Genomic DNA, 27,629 nt, shown 5'->3' on the forward strand with positions numbered 1-27,629 from the left:
CCTGGCCGCTGGGCAAATGATACCATTGTAAGTAAATGCCCAATCGAGCGTGAAAGGTGAAAAAAGTTTCAAAAAACCTATAAGGTACAGCAGAGCAAATCTCGACTGGGGGGCAATTGTAACTGATCCATTTTATTTTTTCCATTAATTCACTATGATGTTGATTTCTACATGTATCCACTGAACACGCCTACCATATAACAACCGGTGGACACTCTATTTAAGAACGCAAACATTGTAAAACATGGAAAAATTGACCAGTTACATTTGTCCCCCAGTCGAGATTTGCCCCGCTGTACCTTAACAACCACATTGATGAGAAATAGACATTGTGCACGCGACACCACCCGTGTTGAATTCCGTCTGTACGTTTTCTATTTTTGGACTGACATAAAGAAATAAAAGTTAAAGTTATCAACATTATTCTTCAGGGTTTTAGATTCCTACGAGACGATATAACAAAAAAAAATCAAGTATGAACTGTACAGATTTATCTTTATTTAAAAAAAATATTCTGGATGTCAGATACTTTTGATGCGTTATTTCTACCGCAACTATTGATACTGACTGTAAAAAACACTAGTAAAAAAATATAAAAATACAATGAAATTTACAGCTGGAACTGGATAACTCTGTTAGAAGGGACGGAGGATTCAAACCTGGATTTTTCTACATGAAAGATACGTTTTGCAACGTAATGAAAACGGTTTCAAGGGAAATTTCCTTAAATACTTGGAAATTCTTGGAGTAGGAGAAGATGAATGTACTATACCTAGGGTAAGTTAAACAAAAAATCACTTAGACACTGACATATTCGATCCATTTCGTATCTACAGCAGGTATTTAAAGCTGCACCAACGTAATGGAGGGTTAACCCACTATTTTATACGGAACTAGCTTTTGCCCGCGGCTTCGCTCGCATTAGAAAGAGACAAAATGTAGCCTATGTCACTCTCCATCCCTTCAACTATCTCCACTTAAAAAATCACGACAATTTGTCGCTCCGTTTTGCCGTGAAGGACGGACAAACAAACAGACAGACACACTTTCCCATTTAAAATATTAGTATGGATTTGACAGTTGAGAGCCCATCTAACCCTGAGTTAAGTGGTTGGTGCAAAAGTGAGCCTTGGTGTTCTGAGACTTCTGAGCATTCAGTTCGTTCGTGCGCAGATGAAAACACTTGAAATCCATACTTTTATCGGTGCATGAACGAACAAATACTCGCTCAGGACTGTTCAGAATAATAAATGAAAACGCAGTTATCATACATATTTCAAAGTTCTCATTGGGTCAAATAAGGTATTGGTATCATCATAATGTATTAAATACATACCGGGTGTCCCTAAAACCAACGGCAAAATGAAAAGGGGTGACAGGATACCTAATTAGAGTTATCACATTAAGCGAATTTAACCTTATCTTATCTTATCTTATCTTAAATCTGCGGGGGCCCTTACGGATACACTTCGACCCATCGGGATCTTTTGTGCAATTACCCCCTACGATCCTAAGATCCTTCAGCTATTCAGGAGCTTCTCGACCATCTCCACGTATCGGATGATGAGGCTCATGGGTAGCTCTCTGAAGTCCTTCGGTGCCAGGTAGCCTGCTCCAAAGTTCTTCATTCTTTGTCTGGCGAGGGCGTGACATTCACACATTAAATGTCTGACGGTCTCTTCCTCTTCGCCACACATGCGACAATCAGTGTTGTCGGCGTGTCCCATCTTGGCCAAAATTCCTTTGACCCCGTAATGGCCTGTGAACACCCCCGTTATAATTTGGAGTTGTCTTTTGCCTAGCTTCCCTAGCTTTTTGCTCCATCCAGAGTCTACCCTCTGCATAAAGAGCTTTGAATGCTTCAGACCAACCAGGGCATCCCACTCTTTTTGGTGACTAGCCTTTGTTTGGTCTTTCATAGCCATTCTGATGGTTCCTTGTGAAAGGCCCACATAAGGTTCCGGACCTATGAAGTTGTCTTCAGATCCGGCCTTGGCAAGTTCATCAGCGTTTTCATTGCCAATGAAGCCTTCGTGCCCCGGTATCCATACCAGTTGCACCTTGTTTTGCCTTCCAAGCTTGTTAAGAGCTTGGATGCCGTTTAATACCAGTCTAGAGGTAACTCTGGGCGATGTGAAGGCTTTGAGTGCCGCTTGACTGTCGCTGAGTATATAGATAGTCTTACCTTGGATTTGTCTAACTATATTCTCATGTACACAGGCAATTATTGCATATGTCTCGGCTTGGAAGACCGTGGCATAATTGCCCATGCTGATACTACCACTGTAGTCATTTGCATAAATGCCTGCGCCCGTACCAGATGCCATCTTGGACCCGTCTGTATACCAGATGATGGTGTTGTCATCAGGGGTGGGTGTCTCCAGACCCTCCTTCCATTCGGCTCTAGTATGGACTTTGGTTTTGAAGTTTTTGTGGAAGATGAATTTCGGTTGCATTTTGTCGCAGCCCATACTCATCAGCCTTCCCATAGAATTGTTGTATTCCATGCTTGTGTGTTTAGTCTTCGGCATGCTATCGCTCCAGAGGCCTGTTAAAGCCAGCCGGTGTAGCGATTTCAGTGCCTCAGACTGTATCACTAGATGTAGCGGCGGGAGATCCAATAGTACCTCCAATGCTGCTGTTGGCTTTAACCTTAATGAAAATGTCACGGTCTAGCAATATCGACCGTTTAATAAAACGCTAAGAAAAGAACCACAAAATTAAAATTTTGAAAAAACCCCGAACCCTACGATACTCTTTATTATACTGTGACATAGTGGACCGATTTTCATGAGACATGGCTAAGAACACTCCCGACTAATTCAGCTTTCAAACAAAAAAAAACTAAATCTAAATCGCTACATCCGTTCGGGAGCTACGATGCCACAGACAGACACACACACAAACAGACAGACAGACAGACAGACAGACACGTCAAACTTATAACACCCCATCGTTTTTGGCGTCGGGGGTTAAAAAGAAGCGCCAATGAGTCGAAAACCACATATGACACTTTCATTAAGGTCAAATTCGCTTAACCTTTCGTATGGGGCCTGTCAATTTTCATTGAAATAGTGACCTTGACATTTAAAATAATAGATTAAAATTCCCACGCACGGATCCGTGTTAATACGAGGGGTTAATGTGATAGCTAATGAGATGTATCACCCCTATTGATTTTGCGTTGGTTTTAGGGACATCCGTATTTTATGACTGAAACATGACTATTTTTATGATTTTGCGTATAATTACATCAGTGGCGGGGCATCGTTACAACTCGATTCCCTACGGGTTCCTTAAAATTCTCCAGTATTTGTAGAAGTCCATACAAAACAGATCCCGAAAACCCCTCCGGCTTTATCAACGAAAATGTTCACGCCACGCCACTGGTATACATTAGGTTATATATTTTCCACAAAGGAAAACCTAGTGTATGAAATATCGCTCGTCGCTATTACAATGGGTTTTTTACGGAACGAATTGATTTTCATGTACCTATAATTTTTCAGGGGTCGAATAAAGTGAAAGATTTTTACTTAGACAGCAACAAGATGCCACACGTTCTCTACGGGGAGTACCAAGCAGATGTTCATTTCTACCAGAAAGGTGATCTCAAAGGTTGTTACGTCGCTTATATGGAATTCTCACCTACGGACTTGTAAGTGCCATGGTTGGTTAAAATTGTAAATGACTTTCCGCCTTGTTTAAGTTTTTACATTTTTATTTTTCATTATGTTGAATTATATGTCTACTTTTAAAATATTGGTATCAATAACTCAACAATCGTGGTTCAAATTTAGTTCTACACGTAGAACTTAATCGAATCGAACTAATTTTATACAATAATTTCAACCCATCAAATAAACACGTTTTTTTAGAAAACTCAAAATAGAACACCTTCCTAACTACTCTTATTCAGACTAGAATGGAATCCTTCGAGTAGCGAAACTGGGGAGTAACTAAGGTCCAAAACCATCTTAATCGGTTCATGAAAAATTCTAAGGCCCCTAACATGCTTAAAAGAAAATCATTACTTTGCTATTCCGCGAAACGATATTGAGCTAATCGATAAGTAAATCCATTATTTTTTTACGTGCACTATTGTCTACAAGAGTGTTTTACAAATCCTGCACGGTGCTTGTTTAATAAGCAACATATTCTTTGTTTAACAATTCTGCTTGTAACGATTGAATTTTAATTATGTAAGTATTGTATGATATTCACTTATAAACTGCTGAGGTTATTAATTATTAAACATAGACTGAGGAAAATATACAGTAATTATATAGCATAATAAGTAATCACTGCTCGTCCCTCTTATAAGGGCTATAAAATGAAATTATCAACAAGTAAGATACCGTAACTACGGTTCCCACTGCTTTTGCTCCACTGACAAACGGTTCTTGCCAAACTATATTTTAGATATCCTGCTGTATAAGTAACACGTTCAAGCATAGATGCTTGCGTAGTACATCCGCTTCGCATTCGGTTCAAGTCGGGTTAAATACTTTATTCGTCTGATGGCCTCACTTAGCCGTGTTGTGTAAATACGGTTCTGCATCTCTTTTGTTTTTCTACAAAATGATGCAACGCAAATATTTAGGGCAATACGTTCAGTATATCCGCCATCATTATCCATCAGAAAACTGTATTGCACTTCATAATTATTTATAAATAATATAGATAGGTACCTAATTCTGTAGTATAAACTTCGTTGGTTAACATGTTCACTGAGTTAACCCTAATATTAATAAAAATTACTTCTTTATCATTAATACTTCAGCCGGCATAGCCGAAGTGACAATCGTTGACGATACGTGGCGATCAAAAAACAGTCTGATTCTGTCGCACCAATTACAGAAGAGCGATAGGGAGAGACTTATAACTACGACACTTATAAACCTAAGCGATTCTGAGGTTGACTTGGTGCGCAGTACAGTGACTCAAGACAGGCTTGTATTCATCTAAGCCACGTGCATTTCACATTGCGCTAACTTCAGAAGGCGGTTCCACATAGGCCGCATTTCCTAGCAGTCACGTGCAGAAAGTTCGTCGACCCCTCGCAGAAGCCCTAATCAGTGCCCTAGCGTCCTTGGCGGGCAGACTCGGGTCTGGCAACAGAAAGTTCCTTACGCCATAGCCGGTGAGTGCAACGCGCTAGTGCACTCTACATGTCACCACTATATTCTCCCTGCAATACAATTTAGGTACATACTTACTTCTCAAATGAAAGTAATATTTAAACCAAATGTAACGCCCACAGATGTCATATATACCATAGATCAAGCAAACGTATCTACTTAGCGTGTCAAATGAACTCAGTAAAATCCACTGAGTTGTCCGTCTTTAATCGCAGCTTGCAGCTTTCGTGCGTTAGATTTTGTAAGTTGAAGTCAACAAAAACATTAAAAATGCCTCGTTACGTGATATTTAATTACAACAACACAAAAATTATGAACACTTAGAGGCCTGAGACATATTTAAAAACACAGGCAAGTAACAACTTCAGTACAAAATCTGACACGCTCGGCCGCCATACAAATAGATGAACTTGTTTCTTCTATCTAAATCTAGTTCTGTGGTAACACCTAAATCCTTACCCGTTTTGCATTGAAACTAAAATTGGCTGACTCTGGTAACTGAAAGTCTTTTTTTTTTTAAGTTTAGTATATTAGGAAGCTACGATCTATTCTTATTCACTTTTTTTTTTTTTCATAGGTACTGTGATGAGTCATCATTATATGACTATTTATGGCAGCATTTGCTTTGCTCACGTCAGTAATAATCTGGCTTGTTAAGCTTTCAGTCTTTTGCTCCTTAACCTCTTAACCTTGTGTTTATTCTATTGTTGCTGTCTTACGTATTTCCGCTTTTATGCTTAACTAGCTTGTACCCGCGGCTTCGCCCGCGTACTAAAAGAATTATTCAAACGAATACAAAAATTAAGATTTTCATTTGGATCCGTAGGTTTCTATGTAGGTACATTTGTCTGCGATTATTTAGATAATACATATAACTATTTTTTTAAAGAAATGCTTGCAAATATTGTAGAAATGTTACACAGCGACCACGGCGTAGGTAGTGGGTACGAGTAGGTATGTATTCTATATACACTCTGGGAAAACTTCATACAACCCACATAGCCAGTATCTATGGTCAGTGGGTAAAAAGTACTACTAAGCCCTATCCCTATCCCTATCCATATCCCTATCCCTGTCCCTGTCCCTGTCCCTGTCCCTGTCCCTGTCCCTGTCCCTGTCCCTGTCCCTGTCCCTGTCCCTGTCCCTGTCCCTGTCCCTGTCCCTGTCCCTGTCCCTGTCCCTGTCCCTGTCCCTGTCCCTGTCCCTGTCCCTGTCCCTGTCCCTGTCCCTGTCCCTGTCCCTGTCCCTGTCCCTGTCCCTGTCCCTGTCCCTGTCCCTGTCCCTGTCCCTGTCCCTGTCCCTGTCCCTGTCCCTGTCCCTGTCCCTGTCCCTGTCCCTGTCCCTGTCCCTGTCCCTGTCCCTGTCCCTGTCCCTGTCCCTGTCCCTGTCCCTGTCCCTGTCCCTGTCCCTGTCCCTGTCCCTGTCCCTGTCCCTGTCCCTGTCCCTGTCCCTGTCCCTGTCCCTGTCCCTGTCCCTGTCCCTGTCCCTGTCCCTATCCCTTTCCCTATCCCTATCCCTATCCCTATCCCAATCCCCTCCCATCCCCTGTCACTGTCAAATGATCATGTTAGGAGGTCAACTTCGATAAATCTTTTCTTAGTGCACCTCTAAAGAAATCACGTGTCAATTCGAAATCTCTTGAACCAGAAGTAAACATAAAAAATAAATCCAATTCATTTTAGTTAATTTTAGTTTTCAATTTAATTTTAAGTTGCTTTTATTATTATTTTTTAGAATTAGATATTATTTATTTGTTATTTAAGTTTTATGTCCAATAAATATTTAAAACTAAATGCATATGATAATTTTGATATTTAAACCCCATTGCACCATAACAGGGGAGAAGGTATTTCACTTCCGCCTCGTTAGATTTTAAAAGGGTTGTATTTATTGTGATCAGCGACCCGATAAACCATAAAAACGATACCCATATTGGTTTTTTGACTTTATCAACCCCTTTTCACCCTTTTAGGGGTTAAATTTTCAAAAAACCTGAAACACGTATTTAGGAATCCTGTAAAGTTTCGAATAAAACGGTCAAACTAATCTTGTTTCCCTACACAAACTCTGAACCCCCATATCACCCCCTTCGGACATGAATTTTGAAAAATCCTTTCTTAGTGCTCCTCTACTCCATATAAAGAACCTACGTGCCAAATTATAGATCTCTAGGACCAGCGGTTTCGACTGTGCGTTGATATGTCAGTCAGTTTCTTCATTTATATATATTTTTTATATTTAAACCCCATTGCACCACAACAGGGGAGAAGGTATATCACTTCCGCCTTGTTAGATTTTAAAAGCGTTGTATTTATCGTGATCAGTGACCCGATAAACCATAAAAACGATACCCATATTGGTTTCTTCACTTTATCACCCCCTTTTCACCCTTTTAGGGGTTAAATTTTCAAAAAACCTGAAACACGTATTTAGTCATATGCTTTTAGGAATCCTCCTGTGAAGTTTCGAATAGAACAGTCAAACTAATCTTGTTTCCCGATACAAACTTTGAACCCCCATTTTACCCCCTTAGGAGGTGAATTTTGAAAAATCCTTTCTTAGTGCTCCTCTTCACTATATAAGGAACCTACGTGCTAAATTTGAAATCTCTAGAAACAGCGGTTTCGACTGTGCGTTGATATGTCCGTCAGTTTGTTCTTTTGTATTTTTTTTTTATATTTTAACCCCATTGCACCACAACAGGAGAGAAAGTATATCACTTCCGCCTCGTTAGATTTTAAAAGCGTTGTATTTATCGTGATCAGCGACCCGATAAACCATAAAAACGATACCCATATTGATTTTTTGACTTTATCACCCCCTTTTCACCCTTTTAGGGGTTAAATTTTCAAAAAACCTGAAACACGTATTTAATCATATGCCTTTAGGAATCCTCCTGTGAAGTTTCGAATAGAACAGTCAAACTAATCTTGTTTCCCCATACAAACTTTGAACCCCCATTTCACCCCTTTAGGAGGTGAATTTTGAAAAATCCTTTCTTAGTGCTCCTCTACACTATATAAGGAACCCATGTGCCAAATTTGGAATCTCTAGGACCAGCGGTTTCGGCTGTGCGTTGATATGTCAGTCAGTCAGTCAGTCAGTCAGCTTCTTCTTTTATATATTTAGATTATTATATACCTACCTATGCAGGTATATATTTTTACTGAGCATGTTGGTTGGCTACGTCGAAGGGATCAAAGTTCAAAGGACTCATACTTAGCAAGCACCCAACTCCTAAGTGATCATTTCTTTAGTTTTAAGACTAAATGACCAATATTAAAATAATTAGATATTTTGACTAAAGTACCTATTTGCAATTCATTTATTACGTACCTATTATGATCATTTTTCTTGCGTTATGCCGGCGTTATCCTTGCGGAGCCTAGAGTCCGCATAAATACTTAAAATGAATTCATTTATTATAAAAAAAAACGAAACCGGTCCAGTAATTAGGGAGATATCAAGTAACATACAAAAAATACGAATTGATAACCTAACGGTTAAAAAGAAAAAAGCCAGCTTCTGTTAACCTAACGACGTGTCTAATTTAACGGAAACAAAAGAGCACGGTGTAGTGCTTTCTTTAACATGTCGGTTAAATATCTCAGGCCAGTGTGGAGTAAAGCAAATGTAATGGGAATAGCACGGTGGTCTCACGTGCGCGTCTTTCGCCGCAGTATCCAGGCCGCGCGGCCCGTGCCGTGCTAGTGGCGGTTTAGTGAGGCGAATCGCTATGCTCATTTTTGCGATAAATACTACCTAAGTACGTACTTAGGTACATGTTTTCACGGTAGTGATTTTTACGCTAGTAAATTTTTTAGGCGTTTTTGTTATTTTTATGTAAGTAGGTACTTTTTAAACAAAATTTTTTTATGTACACACTTAACTTTTTGATATTTAGCAGTTTATTTTATTTTATTTTATTTATTTAGAAACATACAGTCTCTTATATAAAAACCGCCCAAGTGTAAGTGTTAGTTGTATGATCATTTTTTGCCTATTTTGTTAAATAACTTGAAAATTACCTTACTAAAAATTATTAAAAAAATATTTTTTAAATACTTATAAAAAGCTCTTTCATTTGATATGTAACACAATATAGTTCTAGAAACTTTAATTTTTAATTTTCACTTTTACCCCCCAAAAGTGGCCCCTATAATTAAATTGTCTTAATTTAAATTACATGTCCGTCTTTGGATCACAGGTTTGCATATGTGTGCCAAATTTCAAGTTAATCGGTTCAGTAGTTTCGGAGAAAATTGGCTGTGACAGACGGACAGACAGACGCACGAGTGAACCCTAAAAATATCACAGATGAGAGTTATTGTTAACTATGGTCAAATAAAAGCACATTAGATTCCTTAATATTTATGCCTAAGATAAAAAACCGTCTCTTACCTTTGTATTCATTGGAACTCAGTATTTTATTGGTTTTTTTATCGATTTCATAATGATAGATACTCGTAACAATAAACTATTATCATCAAGTTCTTGTGATACTTAACAGGCGTTTATACATAACGCCATAAAATTAAGTACAGTCAACCAATTGGAACCCTAGGCCACTCTACAACCATGTCAAAATGACAAGCAGTAAGAGATTTCTTAGAATCTGATCTATGGCGTCACTATGACATAGTTCTACCGTGCCTAGGGTTCCAATTGGTTGACTGTACATATTATAATTTATTTTTTATTGCCTTCCAGACCAGACTATGATACTCCATGATTTAGAAATATTAACTTGCGGGCTTGTTCGCCTTCGGGTACCTATATGTATATATTACTACATACTTATAGATGCTTTAATAATGCTAATCATAGTTACTTAGAACGATTCAGTTCACTTCCAAGGCTTCTAACATTGACATAGATTGAACAATTATGAAGCCTTTACTAATAGCTATAATCTGTTTAAGGTACAGTAGGTTGAAAAAAGAAGGCGTAAGTAGAGCTTTTTTGGATCACAAAACGATTGCCATAAAAATCCATACTAATATTATAAATGGGAAAGTGTGTGTGTCTGTTTGTTTGTCCGTCTTTCACGGCAAAACGGAGCGACGAATTGACGTGATTTGTTAAGTGGAGATAGTTGAAGGGATGGAGAGTGACATAGGCTACTTTTTGTCTCTTTCTAACGCAAGCGAAGCCGCGGGCAAAAGCTAGTTATTAATAATAACTATTTTGATATCTTTCTCGAGGGCACCTCCTTTTTACATTTGCTCAAATTATGCACATCAACTAAAATATTGCTTAATAACAAATTGCTATCATATTTGAGGAAAGTATTGATAAGATATATTAAACTTTAAAAACAATAAACGGGAGAGACAAACATGAAGGTACTGGCCTACTGCACTATCTGCACCTTAAATGCTACTTGAATACTTGCTGGTATGACGCCTTTGTCTATTTATGAGAGATTGATCGTGCTAACACATGTTGTTATTTTCCTCTGACCAGACTTCTTTGAACTAGTCAGTGCAGGTAATCACCCGAATACACATTTCACGTAATATTAATTACTTACTTTATTTTATTCAGTATAACTAAGTTGATTTTCCCAGAGTTGTATACACCCTGTTTTTATTGAATTCCGTTAACTTTAATTGTATAATAACTTATTATACAATTAATTTCTCTAAGAAACTAGCGTCCTAAATCTTACGGTTATCGAAGTATTGAAAAAATAATTTAATTACTTAACACGTGTGTGGCATCCCTTACCATATCCTTATGTTTTTTTGTTTTGACATATGCCGTCAGACACTTGACACTGACTTTAATGTTATGATTAAGATCCTCCCAGACTAATTAATTCATTTATTATGTATGGCAAGGAAGAAAACAATTTTTTTTAGAATTTAACGAAAAGCTATATACAGGGTGGTTTCTGATGATTAACCTAACTGCGTGTCGAATTTAACGGAAAACAATAAAAACATGGTGTAGTTTGTCATTATACTTTGATCGGTTATATACTGCCGATATCAAGGTTAGAGCTGACATCGGGCTGAATAAAGCCAGTTGAATGACTATTAGTACCTATACCTGATTTACCTAATTTTAATCAATCAAGATCAGATATCGAAGTCTATAAATTAAGAGTGGTGTGGATACACACAATACAGAATAATCGTGAGCAACACCCCTCTTTAACCCTTTTATTAACTATATCTATTACAAGACTATTTTGACTCGCTAAGTAGATTTAAACAGCAAGTACATAGTTATCTATCCACATATAGTGCACTGAATCATCTGTAGAACTATCAATTACCTTAATTATATATTAATAAGTTAAGTTATTGTTTGCGGGACCTTTTCTAGTATTTCTTTGTATGAAACGCATGCTGTGTTTACCTGTAAGTAATTGTTGCACTTAGTCTGTAAACCATTTGCTTGTATAAATTTCAATATTTTATAGGCCAGTGTAAACAGTTGTTGGTGAACCAAAAAAAAAAACAGACCAAGTTCCATAATTGAGGAATGTCTTTTCAAAATGTTGAATTGTTTTCTTACTTATAGAAATAAGTCCTTTTGAAAAGACACTCCTCAATTGTACACCAACTTTTCGTAGTACCTATCCAGAGCACTTTTTTGCGCAAAAGCGTGAAGTCACAATTTATTTTATTTGACACGAAAAGAGTTAAGCATGTCGGGGGATAAATACATACCGATATCGAATAGTAGCAATTTTTATTAAAAAATATGAAATCACGTATCGATATAACTTATACACCCATCCCTACCCGGCACGTGCAATGCTTTCTAGCTGTTGACTAACCGGCGCGGCGTTCCCTCCCGCAGACCCAATGTCGACAGCCAAATGCCACGTTAGTTATGTATGGCAAAGATAGATAGAATAACTCCGTATAGGTAAGTGCCTGCGTTTTCATATTATTCGATCCGATGTCGGATATCGGACCAATATCCCATACATTGCAGGCGCCATCATGGTTTTATTCAATTGAAATCCTTCCGACATCCGATATCGGATCGGATAATGTGAAATGGAAACGGACTAAAGGTGCCTACCTCGAATAAATAAACCAATGGATGTTCGTTTAGATGTAGATTCGTGATATGATATACTCGTAGGTTAAATTGAGGTTCTAAAAGTTTTATTCCAGTGTTGAAATATGGAAATAAATGTACTGTGAACACGTAGGTTTTACAATAAACCTCTATAACACTATAATTCTTTCTTTTTGGTTATGGCATCTGACTAGGTACATAAACGGCACGATCTTATATGGACGTTCCACATAAAACATAGATGTTATAAATGTTATGATACTCATTTGTCTATTCGGGTCATTCAAGATGTTTTTTCAAGCCTTAGTCATTACATATTTGGCAAGGTTACATTTTAAGACTTATAAGAATCTGATAAGTAAAAGTACAAGATAAAATGAAGAGAAAATGATGAGACCAACTCTTCGAAATCTTAAAAAATAGCTTGCACTTAATTAATATTGCGTTGATAAATGACATACAGCAGTTAATAAAGTAAGAATAGACACATATCCAAAAGTTATGATTATGATACAATATTGTATTGTATACATGACAGGCCCCGTAGCCGAATGCCATTTCTCCGACGCGAAACGAAAACGAAACGCAGTCTGGCTCTGTCGCGCCAATACGCAAGAGCGATAGAGATAGATATCTACTAGCGTTTCGTTTCGTGAGCGTTTGTGCCATTCGGCAACGTCATGTCATAATGACGATTAGGCAGGTACGTGGGTAATTGACGTGGACGTAATACATTGCATCCTGAATTATTATGTATGAAAAAAAATCTCATGTAATAAAAAAAATGTAGTTAGGCTATATATTCTGTGGTTAGGCTCCCTGGGCCCGATACTCATCATTATTAAAATATTCGCCCGTATGGAATAACACACACTGTATAAGTACTTACCTAAGTATTACTTACTTAAACAACCATGGGAGTAACATACGACCTAACGCTTCTAAGCTAAAATTATCTATGAATAATGTAATATCTCATAATAATACCTTCAATGCTATAATGGCTGCGATATAAATATATAGAAAATAACCTAGTTTTTAACCAATACATTGCATCAAGGCGCAGCAGACCGACAACCTCCCGACCTTACTTTGATAAAACCAGAAAAAGTGTGTCGCTTTGTACACATAACATAACAAGTAATTATGTAGATACTATCTACCCATACTGTATGTATCTTAATAAAATAATTTTTAAGAAAAAAAAACCGCCGCCTTTGGGGTTCTGGTGAAAGCTACTTGCGAATGTTGGATTACGTATTTCGGTTCTGACCATCACCAACAGTTCCACTGCACCAAATGTCACTATTCTGGACGTAAGTGCATGCTGTTCTTATAAAAATACCAAAGTCACTATAAACGTGCCGTTCAGATTTGAGGAGTTCGGTTCTGACCATCATCAGCACTTCCACTGCACCAAATGTCGCTGTTCTGGACGTAAGTGCATGCTGTTCTTATAAAAATACCAAAGTCACTATAAGCGTGCCGTTCAGATTTGAGGAGTTCCGTTCTGACCATCATCAGGAGTTCCACTGCACCAAATGTCACTGTTCTGGACGTAAATTCATGCTGTTCCTTTAAAAATACAAAAATCACCATATGTATGCCTTTCAGATTTGAGGAGTTCCCTCGATTTCTCCAGGATCCCATCATTAGAACTGGGTTCTGAGAAAAATGGGACCAATCTGTATGCATATACATTCAATCAAAAAAAAATTTCAAAATCGGTCCAGTAACGACGGAGATATCGAGGAACAAACTTAAAAAAAAAAAAAACATACAGACGACTTGATAACCGTCCTTCTTGAGAGATATGAGGCGACGGTTAAAAATAATAAATAATACCTAATGATAAACAGGGTTGTTTCAAAAATCCAAAAATTATACAAGTTCGTCAGGATTTTAACTATAAAAGTCCCGTGAGACTCATACATATTTAAAAATATTTTAAGCGGGTTACTCACGTATTAAGTCGATATAGCGTTCGACATGTTTCGGTTCAATTTCGAGAACCTTTCTCAAGAGTAGCGACACCCCGCCTTTACATGTCGAGAGCGCGACGCATACTGCTTAGTCGTCATCCTAATTTCAATCGTGACAGTGGTTGGTCGGTGCCACCTAGTTGGAAAACAGTTCTAGGCACTACGTCGGTCCCCAGTGTAAACGCACCCTTAACAAGTGACGTAATAAGTGTTGTGTGCAATCCTGCTTTTGACAAAAGTAACATAGTGGGTAGCTCCGATCTCGCCACGGTGACGTCGCCCGCGCCGCCGACCCCCCCTGCGCCTGTCCTCAGCAGCCGCGCGCACCGAGCAAGCGCCCGCAGTATGCGTCGCACTCTCGACATGTAAAGGCGGGGTGTCGCTACTCTTGAGAAAGGTTCTCGAAATTGAACCGAAACATGTCGAACGCTATATCTACTTAATACGTGAGTAACCCGCTTAAAATATTTTCGTCAGGATTATTAATTTGCGGCTGTAAATTCGACCTTTGCGCAGTCTGTGGTATCAAAAATCGTTGAGCTTGACACTGACGTATTCTCTAGCGTGTAACTTACTTTTTCGTCACACCCGCACTTTAAATGTGCTATTCCACGCAGGCGGAGCGTGAGTTATAGAAAAATCGTTCTCCCAAGGGAATAATGAAATTTCTTGTACCGTACTTAACTTTTTTACATCTATTTACATATTTTTTACATTGCGAGTGTGATGAAAAACATTGTGTGTAACTCGGGGAGTATGAATATTACTAACTCGAGTCTTTAAATCGCTCCGGCAAGCCGTCGCGATTTAATTTACTCTCGTTAGTAATATTCAACTTCCTCCCCTTGTTGCACAATGTACTATTAACTTATTGACACATAGCATGTAGCTAACGAGACACATAGAAAGTAATTTTATTACGGTTATTACTCTATCGTGATGAGACAGAGATTAGCGACTTTATATAGCAAAGAAACATTTACCATATACTTACATACGTTAAAGTTCGTATGTAGTGACAGCTATCTTGAGATTGATTGATGGGATTGATCCCAAACTAAATAGCGGTTCAGTAATACGCAGTCGTAGCCGAATCCTATCAGCTTTAAACGCATCTTAGCCATGTATTTCGCTAAAAACTAGTAGGTATAATTGGGGACGGGTTAACAATTTCATCACCCACTTTCGTCCTGTGGGTGTCGAAGAAGTTGACTGTGAGATATGGATTAAATTGTGGTGTGAGTGATAGGCTAGCAACCTGATACTGCAATGTCACGATTTTGTTTTCTTTCAGCTCTAACAGTGGCACTGAAAGTTGAGCTCAAGTGTACAGGCGACAGTTGATCGTAGAACTTACTGCGTCCATTCTGCACGGTGTAGGTGAGGTCCTGGAAGCTCAGGTCGAGCGCGCGGCCCAGCTGCCAGTTCAACCCGATCTCCATGCCAGACATTGTCACCAGCGGCTCGTGTCAGTCCACATTCCTTGACAATACAGCAAGTAATATTGCAGCACTTACTGCGTCCGTTCTGCACGGTGTAGGTGAGGTCCTGGAAGCTCAAGTCGAGCGGCGGCCGCTGCGGCAGGTGCGACAAGTGCGCGCGGCCCAGCTGCCGGTTCACCCCGACCTCCATGCCAGACATTGTCACCAGCGGCCCGTGTAAGTCCACATTCCTTTACAGCGAGGTGACGGCTAAAAAGGAAAACATTTTCTAAATAAATTTCACGTTTCCACCATTGTTTATTTTCAATATTGTTTTTACCGCAGGCTATAAATATAACGGTTATTTTTTGTAGTAATTAAGACTCCACCCTTTCCTCCCATGGGTATCGTAGAAGTCAACTCTCGGATTTGAGTTTTTAAAACATTCTATAACAAAACTAAGTTCATAATGAATACAATAATAAACATAATATCTAAGTGACGATGTGAAAACGACTAAATAAGTAACGGTGACTGATAAAAATATAAAACTATTATGTATGATTAATCGTATAATATAATTAAAGGGCTTCCGGTCGGAGTAATTAAATCTATTAGCGAGCATAGCGGCTGGTACTAGTAAAAGTATTAACGTGGGTTTTTCTGTATGTTGGGTACAATTAGTTTTCAAAACTACTTGTGTTACTAGGGAGCAAAATAACATATTTACGGCGAGGGCGTAGGTACATTAAATCCAGAACGAAGCAAAGGATCGTGTCCGTCAGGATGGCGTGAGAGATGTCTGAATAGTCACAACATTTGCACCAAATAACTGTACCTAAACTGTACCTATAGCGAAAAAAACTGTACCTCAAGCAATTAAACATTAAATAGACAGTTACATAGACACGCCGTTCTGACGTCAGCTTGGCGCGCATAGCCGTGTATCCCCCCAACGTGTGGGAACTATGCTCTGGAACATATATCAATAAACTGTACCTAAACTGAACCTCACTAAACTACCAATAATATTTAAATCACACGTGATATCGGTCAAATGAACAACAATTTTTTTTACTGCTCTCATTTACTTAAATGAATGACATGTATGTTTGCCGATCAATTTGCAACAGGCGCTTGTTTTCTCGTAATACATATAATATTTTTACAGTATAATCATCATCATTAGGCCTTGTGCATATTTACAGATGATTTTAGCAGCATCTCTGATTGAGCGAAAGGCCGACAGCGCCGCTTGTGGCCATATAATCCAATTCGTGATCGGCATAATCTACCACATTAGTGTTACATGTAAACAAGCGCCTGTTGCAAATTTATCGGCAAACATACATGTCATTAATTTAATTATATGAGAGCAGTAAAAAAAATTGTTGAATTGACCGATATCACGTGTGATTTAAATGTTATTATTGGCAGTTTAGTGAGGTACAGTTTAGGTACAGTTTATTGATATATGTTCCAGAACATAGTTACCACACGTTGGGGCAATACACGGCTATGCGCGCCAAGCTGACGTCAGAACGGCGTGTCTATGTAACTATCTATTTAATGCATGATTGCTTGAGGTACAGTTTTCTTCGCTATAGGTACAGTTTAGTACAGTTTAGGTACAGTTATTTGGTGCAAATTTTGTGACTATTCAGACATCTCTCACGCCATCCTGACGGACACAAAGGATCCTATCATTGAATACTATGCGAAGCGAATGATTCTAAAATATAATCCTAAGCGTAAAGCGTAATAATTCAAGTGCTAACGCCCAAGATGGAAATTGCTTTCATAATCGTTAATAACGATTACGTTATTTACGATTATGAAAGCAAGCGATTTAAAATAAAATCCTTGTACAGAAGCCATTTCCACGGCAGGCAAAAATGTACCCTTTTGGAATAGGTGATGTGAAAATACCTTTTGACCTACTGAATTGATAGATTTCGTCACACTTTTATTGTTTTTCTGACGTTGACTTCACAATTCACATCGTCGGCAAAACACACAAACAAAAATCATTATTAAATTTCTGACAAGAGTCTTCGTCAAATGTACTGCAAGATAGATGATGACACAAAACTAAAGACATTTTCGATGGCAATTTTGGCCATCACCAACGTGACAATAGTTATAAGTATGTTTTACAAGGGGGCAAAGTTGTTGTTTAATCGCACGTGTCAATATTGAAGCCCGAGCAAGCGAAAGATTCCAATATTGAACCGCGAGCGTAGCGAAGTGGTTCAAAAAGTGGAATCTTGAGCGTTGCGAGGGTTTCAAGGCACAAACTTTGCCGCCGAGTGAAACACAAAATTTTTCACCACACCAACACGAACAAAATACTGACTATAAAACATCAAACTAAATCAAATCTATCAATTTGTTCAATATTTATAACTCAAAATCATCATTTATAGGTAATTTCTACCAGCCAAATCAAGATATCAAGTTAAAATTTGTATGAAATTACTTTGCACTCTTGTGTATAAAATGCAATTTTTCTATCTGTTTACGAATAGCAAAGTAAGCCTGTATCAGTTGGTGTGGTGAAAAATCTATTTAATGATGCCTGTACACATGTAAAGTACTGTCTAGTGACCATTTAGGCGGAGGGTTTTAAAATAAACATGTTGAAAAATTATTAATAGTCTTTTTCCGTTTACGTAACACATTGGAATATTGCAAATATATTTTTATTTTAATACCGGTAGTAAAGTACCTATATAAAACACCTAATTAGATGGTATTATGCCGGCAGCTACCTACCAAACTTCAACAAACTAGTTTGGTACAAGCTATCGTGTCTGAACACTCTGCAATGATTACAAAGGATTAGATCGACAGTTTTTATGCAACAACAATAACTAGTCTTGCACTCGGTGAAAAAAACTAAGGCAACTTTGGCCTGAGCTTATAAATACGATGAAATTCTAGTTTGTTATGTTTTACCGGCGTAATGTAATCGATTCATAAATACGGTTAAATCATCATTAGCACGATGGATACAAGAATACTTTGTTATGTTTTAAAGCACGTACTAATAATACTATTAGTATAGTATTCAAATACTTATTAGATAAAAAAATTTTGGTCATGTAACAGATTCTAAATCTTGGATATAATTACTATTTCTTTGACACCTAAAATGATAATAATAAAAACATAGTTGATATAAATTTCATTGGTTAATATTTATTATAAGGTGGTAGGCGCCAACTAAGTATAATCTTCAAATTACATAATGATGCCTATTATACATTCAAAATTTGTGATCCAAACAATAGTCCTTGACTAGTTTGAAACGAGACTAGCAAGTTTTTTTTTGTTTATATCCGCGTTAATGAAATTAAGTTCAATGCCTACCTTGAGCATGCTGTTTCACATGTCCATTGACATAAAATATTATTTAATACATATATTTTATTAGAAATCAATAAAATTAAACTCACGATGTATCTATCCATCCATCACATTCTTATGTAATAATAGTCAGTTCCCTTTAGTTGACCGCAGCGATAGCAAGGTCTACGTTTTAACACGAGCAATATGCTTTTGTATGTCCGGATGTCTCGCTCTACAGGTCGCAATTTTGAACTGATTCGCGTGAAATTTTGTGACCAGATTCTATGACTGCATACAATTTTTTTGTCGTCCCAGATTTTGGAAATTGCTCAAAATGACAAAGTCATGCTGCCTCGCGCCTTAACTAATAGCCTAATTGATATCAAACAAGTTTTGTCTTTTAGATACATGTAGATAGAGTCCTTTTTCAAAAATTCAGACCTTTTGAAACACGAGTTTAGACGGTATATAAATATGTAAAATTTATTCGTTAGGTTAAGTATCATAATTTCGCCTGCCTACGTATGACTCGCTGTGGCGCAGTAGTAAACCTTCTGCTTTGCAGTCACGAGATTCTGAGTTCCAATTTCCTGGGTGCCATAACTTTTTGTATGTTTTTGATTTTTGTATTTTTATGTTAGAATTTTAATATCATATCTTTAAGCTAGAGGAAAAAGACAAAGCCCGTTTAGGTTAAAAAAATATATGTTTTTTTTAAATTTTCATGTGTTCGACTGAATTTCATACTATTTGAGTTGAATCATTTTTGACATGAAAAATGAGTAAACGTCTTCAAAAAGTAAGGGAATAAACCAGATGTATTGACAATACATTTTTTGAATAAATAAATTGATTTATTTGAGCTCTAAAAAATATAATAAAATTCTTTCAGTCAACATTGACTGCCATCTCTCGACAGAGGGCTAAAACATTTAGAACCTCAGTTTTGAAATTTTGACAGTCTTTACTTAATACAACCAACTTATTATGACCTGATATGTATCAATCCTCAAATCCTAGATGGCGTTATTGTTACTACTGAAATAAATGCTTATTACTGTTCAGAAAGAATCATGAGTCTCAATTAGCATTAAAATATTGCGAGGATATCAGAAATTGCCCATCTTTTCTCGGTATGAAATCCTCAAATGCGGGATGTCTATAAGATTTAGTTATTTCGCATTTATCAAACATCGTTGGTGCAAACAAACATTTTTCACACACGCTAAGCTGGCGTTTTTATTTTGATTTTACATTACCCCCGGACGGAGATTTTTTAAGTTAAACGGTTTTATTTAAACCAGAAAGTGTACTAAAAACTAGAAAATAATATGAATACTATTTGGAGTCCCATGCTTCTTTCAGAACAGTAACAGTACAGTCCTTATAGGTCGACGAGTAGCAATATACATAAAATGTTTTTGAGTTGTAATCAAAACACGAGTTAGGCTTTTCTTGCGGCCCTTAAGAGCGAATATAAGGGGGGCTCGGAGGGCGAAGCCCCCCGCAAAATAGAAAGACCAATGAAGTATCTAAACTAAATTAGGGTCTTTTTTGTGACCCTTAAAAGCGAAAATAAGCAGCCCACTTCCCGATCTAGCGTTGATACGCTTACAAAACAAAAGTTGATAACAAAACCAAAATGGATGACTTGGGGCAGAGTAGGCATAAGGGGGCTCGGGGGGCGAAGCCCCCCGCCAAAGAAAAAAACAACCCAGCACCTATTTCAAATAAGTTAGGTTAGGGTTTTCTTGCGACCCTTAAGAACACAAATAAGGGGGGGCTCGGGGGGCGAAGCCCCCGACAAATAGAAATACCGATGAAGTGTCTAAACTAAATTAAGTTAGGGTCTTTTTGTGACCCTTAAAAGCGAAAATAGGCAGCCCACTTCCCGGGCTAGCGTTGACACGCTTACAAAACTAAAGTTGATAACAAAAACAAAATGGACGACATAGGGCAAAGCAGTCACAAGGGGGGCTCGGGGGGCGAAGCCCCCCTCCAAAGAGATAAACTAACTCAGTACCTATTTCAAATAAGTTTTGTTGGGGTTTTCTTGCGACCCCTAAAACCATAAATAGGGGTGGGGGGCTCGGGGGGCGAAGCCCCCGCAAAATAGAAAGACCAATGAAGTGTTTAAACTAAATTAGGTTAGGGTCACAAAAAGAGAAAATAGGCAGCCCACTTCCCGGGCTAGCGTTGACACGCTTACAAAACTAAAGTTGATAACAAAACCAAAATGGATGACTTGGGGCAGAGCAGGCATAAGGGGGGCTCGGGGGGCGAAGCCCCCCGTCAAAAAAAAAAAAACAACCCAGTATCTATTTCAAATAAGTTAGGTTAGGGTTTTTTTGCGACCCTTAAGACCACAAATAAGGGGGGGCAAAATAGAAAGACCAATGAAGTGTCTAAACTAAATTAGGTTAGGGTCTTTTTGTGACCCTTAAAAGCGAAAATAGGCAGCCCACTTCCCGGGCTAGCGTTGACACGCTTACAAAACTAAAGTTGATAACAAAAACAAAATGGACGACATAGGGCAAAGCAGTCACAAGGGGGGCTCGGGGGGCGACCAACTCAGTACCTTTTTCAAATAAGTTTGGTTAGGGTTTTCTTGCGACCCCTAAAACCATAAATAAGGGGGGGGGGGCTCGGGGGGCGAAGCTCCCCGCTAAATAGAAATACCGATGAAGTGTCTAAACATACTTAAGAGCGAAAATAGGCAGCCCACTTCCCGGGCTAGCGTTGACACGCTTACAAAACTAAAGTTGATAACAAAACCAAAATGGATGACTTGGGGCAGAGCAGGCATAAGGGGGCTCGGGGGGCGAAGGAGGTCAAAGAAAAAAAACAACCCAGCACCTATTTCAAATAAGTTAGGTTAGGGTTTTCTTGCGACTTGCGACCCTAAATAGCGTCAAAAATTTATAACAAAACTAAAATGTGAGACGGAAGGCGAAGCATCCACAAGGGGGGCAGCAATGCAAGCATGATAGCTCCGCAGTTTTTATTAATTTTGTTAAATGCAGTTATTGCCATGAAAGGGTTTGAGTTAAGTGCCTATAGCGTACGAGTATTATGTCGCTTGAAACTGTTACTTTCGTGATTTGACCGTGACAATCGCTAAATATTTTTCAGCTTTGCGTTCTCTAAGCATGTCGCGAAGGTCTACAGCTCACAGAGCCACTAGTTTAGTAATGCGTCACTTTAATTAGGAGTGCGCAGCAAGTATCCGCACAGGTCGGACATGGATAGACTGCTCGGCTGGTTCCGCGTAAACGGTTTAGTGTTAAACTTAACCAAAACACAAATCCTCCACATTAACCTTGGTGGGAGACCTCCCGATCCGCTTAACATTGTCATTAATGGCACTACACTACCACAGGTACAACACAGCAAATTTTTAGGCATCACACTGGATTTCGGTCTCAAATGGGACGCTCACATAGATAATTTATGTGGTAAACTATCTGGTGCATGCTATGCCTTGGGTCGACTATCCCGAGTCCTACCCTCCAAAGAACTCCGTTCGTGTTACTACTCACTTTTCCACTCAGTTATGTGTTACGGTTTAGAATTATGGGCTACGGCAGCCGAATGGCGACGCGTCTTCATTCTGCAAAAGCGAGCTGTCCGCATTATATCTTCCGTTCCACCTCGTACTCCGGCTCAAAACCTATTCAAAAAGAACAATATTCTCACACTGCCTTCTCAGTACATTTACGACGTGGCAAAGCACGTCAATGAAAATTTGGACTCTTACCCGTTCAAAAAAATCACTCGCACCAGACAGGGCTCGAAAAATCAACTCCAAACTCATACTACCAAACTGACTAAGTCGTCTAAAATCATGTCTCACATAGGACCTAGAGTCTTCAACAAACTACCAGCAGAAATAAAAAATGCAGGCAGTACCCACCAATTTCTAAAAAGTTAAGAAGGTGGCTCTTAGAATACTCCTTCTATGACATAAAAGATTTCTTTGACCTACCAAATAACTTATATTAGAATAAAATAATAATTATGTATAAAATCAAATTAACAAATCTAAATGACATATCATATGTAATATAATCAATGAATGCATCTTTCAATTAAATATTCGAAATTATAACTAGACTGAAATTGTAATAATCTTAATTTAATTGCTGTTAAATAATTTTATTGATGAACGTGTAATATTTATAATATTATTAATAAAATGTCTATGTCTATGTCTATGTCAAGTTCAGCCGAATTCACCTACCTACCCATAAACGGAGTTTCATTCTCATGGTACTTATAATTACGTTTTGAGCTGTAATGAAACTTTACACATACAATGAAACAAACGACATAAGCGCAACACCTACATAGCATTTATGGGCAAATAATAAAGCCTTTATGAGTTAAGACCACAAGACTAATAAATACAGAGTGCTATTATACTCCCAGGGATGATGATGATGATGCAAACTAAGCAAGAATGATTAATGTTGGGTGCTGAAATGGCTCTGATTGCATCTCGGCTGTAATGCGATCTTATCGAATAAGTACTATAAGTAGGTACCATCTAAACAGTTCATCACAATGGTTGAGGCTGGATTATCTTTTTTTGCTATCAAGTAAACCAGTTTCCTACTTTGTTGCAGTTCGTCACTGAAGAAGTTTCGTAATTCAATAGGGACAATTTTTCTCCTTTTATAAAAGGTGTATTTATTACTTCATTTTATTTTACATGAAAGGGTCAGTTGAAGACGACAAATTATTATCTACTTGCATATAAAATATTGAATACAAAATATCACTCTAGAAGTACCTCTATAGAATCCTACGTTACTTATTGTGGTTGCACCAAACATTGCAAACAGCACAGGGTTTAAGTGTTCATATTTGTTAAACAGAGTCTGATTTTGTTTTAAAACGTCAAGAATTTTAAATCTGGATGCGATATGGATCGGATCTGTCAGTGTCAAGGAGACGGTTTTCAAACAAAGACGGCCAATAGATTCAAAACATTGACTAATTACAGAAGAAAGGTCAAGTTCGCAGACATAGACCATTACGGCATCAACACACATTTTTCTTTACATAATAAGCATATTATTCGGTAATCGTCCTTGTTGTGTCTATAACCTCATCAGTAGGAAGCGAATCATAAATATCCGTATCTGGACGTATCGAAAATTTGTTGATATTTTATGATAGCTAATTAACAAGATGATACAAAGTTGTTGACATAAACGAATATTTGTCAATTGAAGAGTTCCTGATAAAATTTTAACAGTCGCAGTTTTTCCTTTTAATTAGCATTGTCTTCAAAATAAGTACCTAATAATATTGTTTCATAAAAAACATAAGATTTAGTTAACCGATTCATTAAAATATTGTTTCACTACACCAGTTCAAGGTTCTCTTTATTTTTTAAACTAACAATAAAGTTGCATGTCATCCCCTTGAGTGGCATAGTAATTTGATGTTAATTTGACAAGTTCAAAGTTTTGTTTGTACTGTACACTTGTGTAAGTTAACGAAAAAAATAATCTATTTATTCGGGTTCTATTATTATTTTAGAATGGACACTTCGCTTTATTTGTGTGCTTCAGACGTTAAATGATAATGTTCCCCACGTCAAACGTTAGGTGTAGGTAATCGGTGTAAAATGTTGAAATCAATACGTAGGTAATTAATTATGTACTATAGCCGAGCCCAACTGCATTTTTTTAATAGGCTTTTAAATTTTTATTACAATATTCTCGAAGGTTAAAACGCCGATTTTCGCGATAATTTTTTGTAACTTCCAATATTTTCGTATAATTAATAGTTACAGTTAACCTCAAAAAGGTCCAATATATTGATCTGAAATTATAGTTTTTTCCCTAATTTTCATTTTCTTATTAACTATTATTATATTCCATACAGTTAATAACAATTATGGTAGGTACTCTTCAAAATCCGCAAAGAGATTTGACACGACCTCACTTGTAGAGGGAAAAGAGCGTGTCATATAATTTTCCCCTCACTAGCTCGGAAACACGTGTTTTGTCCTTTAATACCAGCGGGTAAAAACGCATTTAATCCACTAGTGGGTAAAGTAATTTGACCTTGAATAAAGTCAAATTAACTGCTTTAAAATTGATGAAAGTAGGTGAATCTAGTAATAAAGATGATTTACCATCTGTGGAACTACTGGAAGCAGTGATAAACGCATTTTTTGCGTTGTAGTTTCCTCGCTATAGTGAGGGGAAAAGTTTTGTGTTACACTCGGGTGCAAATGTATTTTACTTCTCGTGTGTTAAAAAACTCACAAGTTCAGGAATCTATTCTCGAACCACTCGCTACGCTCGTGGTTCAACTATAGAATCCTTTCACTTGCTCGTTTTTCAATTCCACACTCGGCGTTAAAATACAACTTTGCCCCCTTGTATAACAAATAACTATTAACGGATTTTGAAGAGTACTACTTATAGTCTATATTATTTATTGCAGGTATACCATGCGTAGAATACATGTAGTTATAGATTAAAACAATCAACGTGCATTTGAGTATTATGGGTGTACGCAGAACGAATGGTGTGCAGTCAGCCAAAGCGAGGAAGCAGTCATTAACTCATTATCGTCTACCGAATATGATTAACGATGTTCTCGATTCTAATTCGCTAACCCTGGCATGCTATGATACTATACTCTTTCTGACATGTTTATTGCTGTTTGACCTTTCAACCAAAATAGATAACGGCACTGGCCTAAGGGCATACTCATTACTCGTGTATTGGGTGTTTTGGGGATCTAATCCTACATGTCAAAATGTATTAAGACACCCTGAATAATAAGAACACTGGCCCACTTTCACCAACCACTTAACTCAGGGGTTAGTGGGCTATCTGTCAAATTCCATATAAAATGGAGGGTTAACCCTCGGGTAAAACGTCCAGTTTCGTTGGTGCAAGTGGCCCTAATGAAAATAAATAAAATCTGGTCATTATAGATAAGTTTTCAATTTTAGTTTTTGTTTAAATTAAAAGAACGACTGATAAAAGGAATACTGGATGCCTGACTGACTGAGACAGTTGGTCAGAGCGGCTGGACTGGCAATAAGTAGGTCGCGCTGGAGGTGTGAATTATTATATACAGACATTTCTGCATGATAAAAAAAAATCTTCATAGGTACTACCTACCTACAGTCGAGTTCATAAATATACACCCTGTTTTTATTGAATTCCGTTAACTTTAAGGGAAGGTTCTTTAGATCAAATACAATTAATTTCTCTAAGAAACTAGCGTCTTAACTCTTACGGTTATGGAGTTATTAAAAAAATAAAAATAATTACTGAACACGTGTGTGACAGCCTTTACCACTTACTAATGTTATTTTTTTTGACATGTGCCGTCAATCACTTGACACTAACTTGAATATTATTCTTAAGGGTCGCTCACACTAATTATTTCATTTATTATGTATGGAAACTATAAAAACATTTTTTTGGCGAATTTAACTTAAAGTGATATATATGTCGCAGTAAGATAGATAAAACCGTTATATAGTTATAACCCTAGGAATATAATTATACGTCGTAACATAGTTAAACGAAAGCGATTAATTGCTATCTTACTAGGAATATAACTAGAATACGTTACTAGTTTAGTCAAATAGTTATATGACTGGATTCAGTCTAGTGAAATGATTGTAGGCAGGAGTGCGGCGGTGCGGCAGAGGTATAGTTATAACCCTAGGGATATAATTATATGCCGTAACATAGCTAATCAAAAGCGATTCATAACCATCTTACTAGGAATATAATTATAATACGGTAGGTACTAGTTTAGTTATATAATTATATCACTGGATTAAACTTAGTCTAGGGATATAATTATAATACGTCTCTAAGTGGGACTGGAACCAGGAGTCCCGGTTCTTTATAGTTCTATACCAAAAAAAAATCAAAAGGAACCCTTATGTCGCGACTCTGTCCATCCGTCTGTGTGTTTAGAGAGAATAAGCACATTGAATTGGAAATAATTAACAAATTCTTGCCCTAAACAATTCTTCACTGTGGTTTGTTTGTTTAACGCATATAATTATATCCCTAGGGTTATAACTATACCTCCGCCGCACCGCCACACTCCTGTCTACAATCATTTCACTAAACTGAATCCAGTCATATAACTATTTGACTAAACTAGTAACGTATTATAGTTATTTTCCTAGTAAGATAGCAATAAATCGCTTTCGTTTAACTATGTTACGACATATAATTATATCCCTAGGGTTATAACTATATAACGGCTTTATCTATCTTACTGCGACATATATACAAGGTGGTTCCTGATAACGAACCTAACGACGTGTCAAATTTAACGGAAAACAAAAAATACACGGTGTATGTACATTTTTTCACCTTAACTGGATGCAATAAGGTGAAAAAATGTACACATATTTATGAACTCGACTGTACCATAAAATAAACCAGGCGGGGAAGCATGGTAAGCGCAATAATAAAACATCATGCCGTTCCTACCGCACTATTTGTAAGTGTGATCGGGACGGCCAGATGTTTTTATCATTTAATGCGCGACCATACTTGCCTTGCAGTATTATGTTTCATCTTCGAGAAAGGATCGGATAATTTGAGTGAACTGATGATCTCACATCACGTGAGCCGCCTGTCGCTGTCTGTGTAACAATGACCAGTCAAAGGCAAAGGGCAGAAGTTCTTAAT

General features: G+C 37.6%; 1 protein-coding gene across 2 annotated transcripts in view; it reads right to left on the reverse strand.

Moving 5' to 3' along the window:
* LOC125226893 (ATP-binding cassette sub-family G member 1-like) overlaps positions 1-27,629 on the reverse strand; it is a 61,889-nt gene that overhangs the window by 27,829 nt on the left and 6,431 nt on the right. The window contains exon 2 of one of the 2 annotated variants that reach the window (XM_048131061.1): positions 15,682-15,855. In XM_048131061.1, coding sequence (XP_047987018.1) covers positions 15,682-15,805 — 124 coding nt within the window. In that variant the 5' untranslated portion in view covers positions 15,806-15,855. Of the gene's footprint in view, positions 1-15,521; positions 15,648-15,681; positions 15,856-27,629 lie in introns of those variants that run through there. The other variant, XM_048131071.1, reaches the window with a different exon arrangement.

This window comes from Leguminivora glycinivorella, chromosome 1 (assembly GCF_023078275.1).
Source record: "Leguminivora glycinivorella isolate SPB_JAAS2020 chromosome 1, LegGlyc_1.1, whole genome shotgun sequence".
Classification (NCBI taxonomy): domain Eukaryota; kingdom Metazoa; phylum Arthropoda; class Insecta; order Lepidoptera; family Tortricidae; genus Leguminivora; species Leguminivora glycinivorella.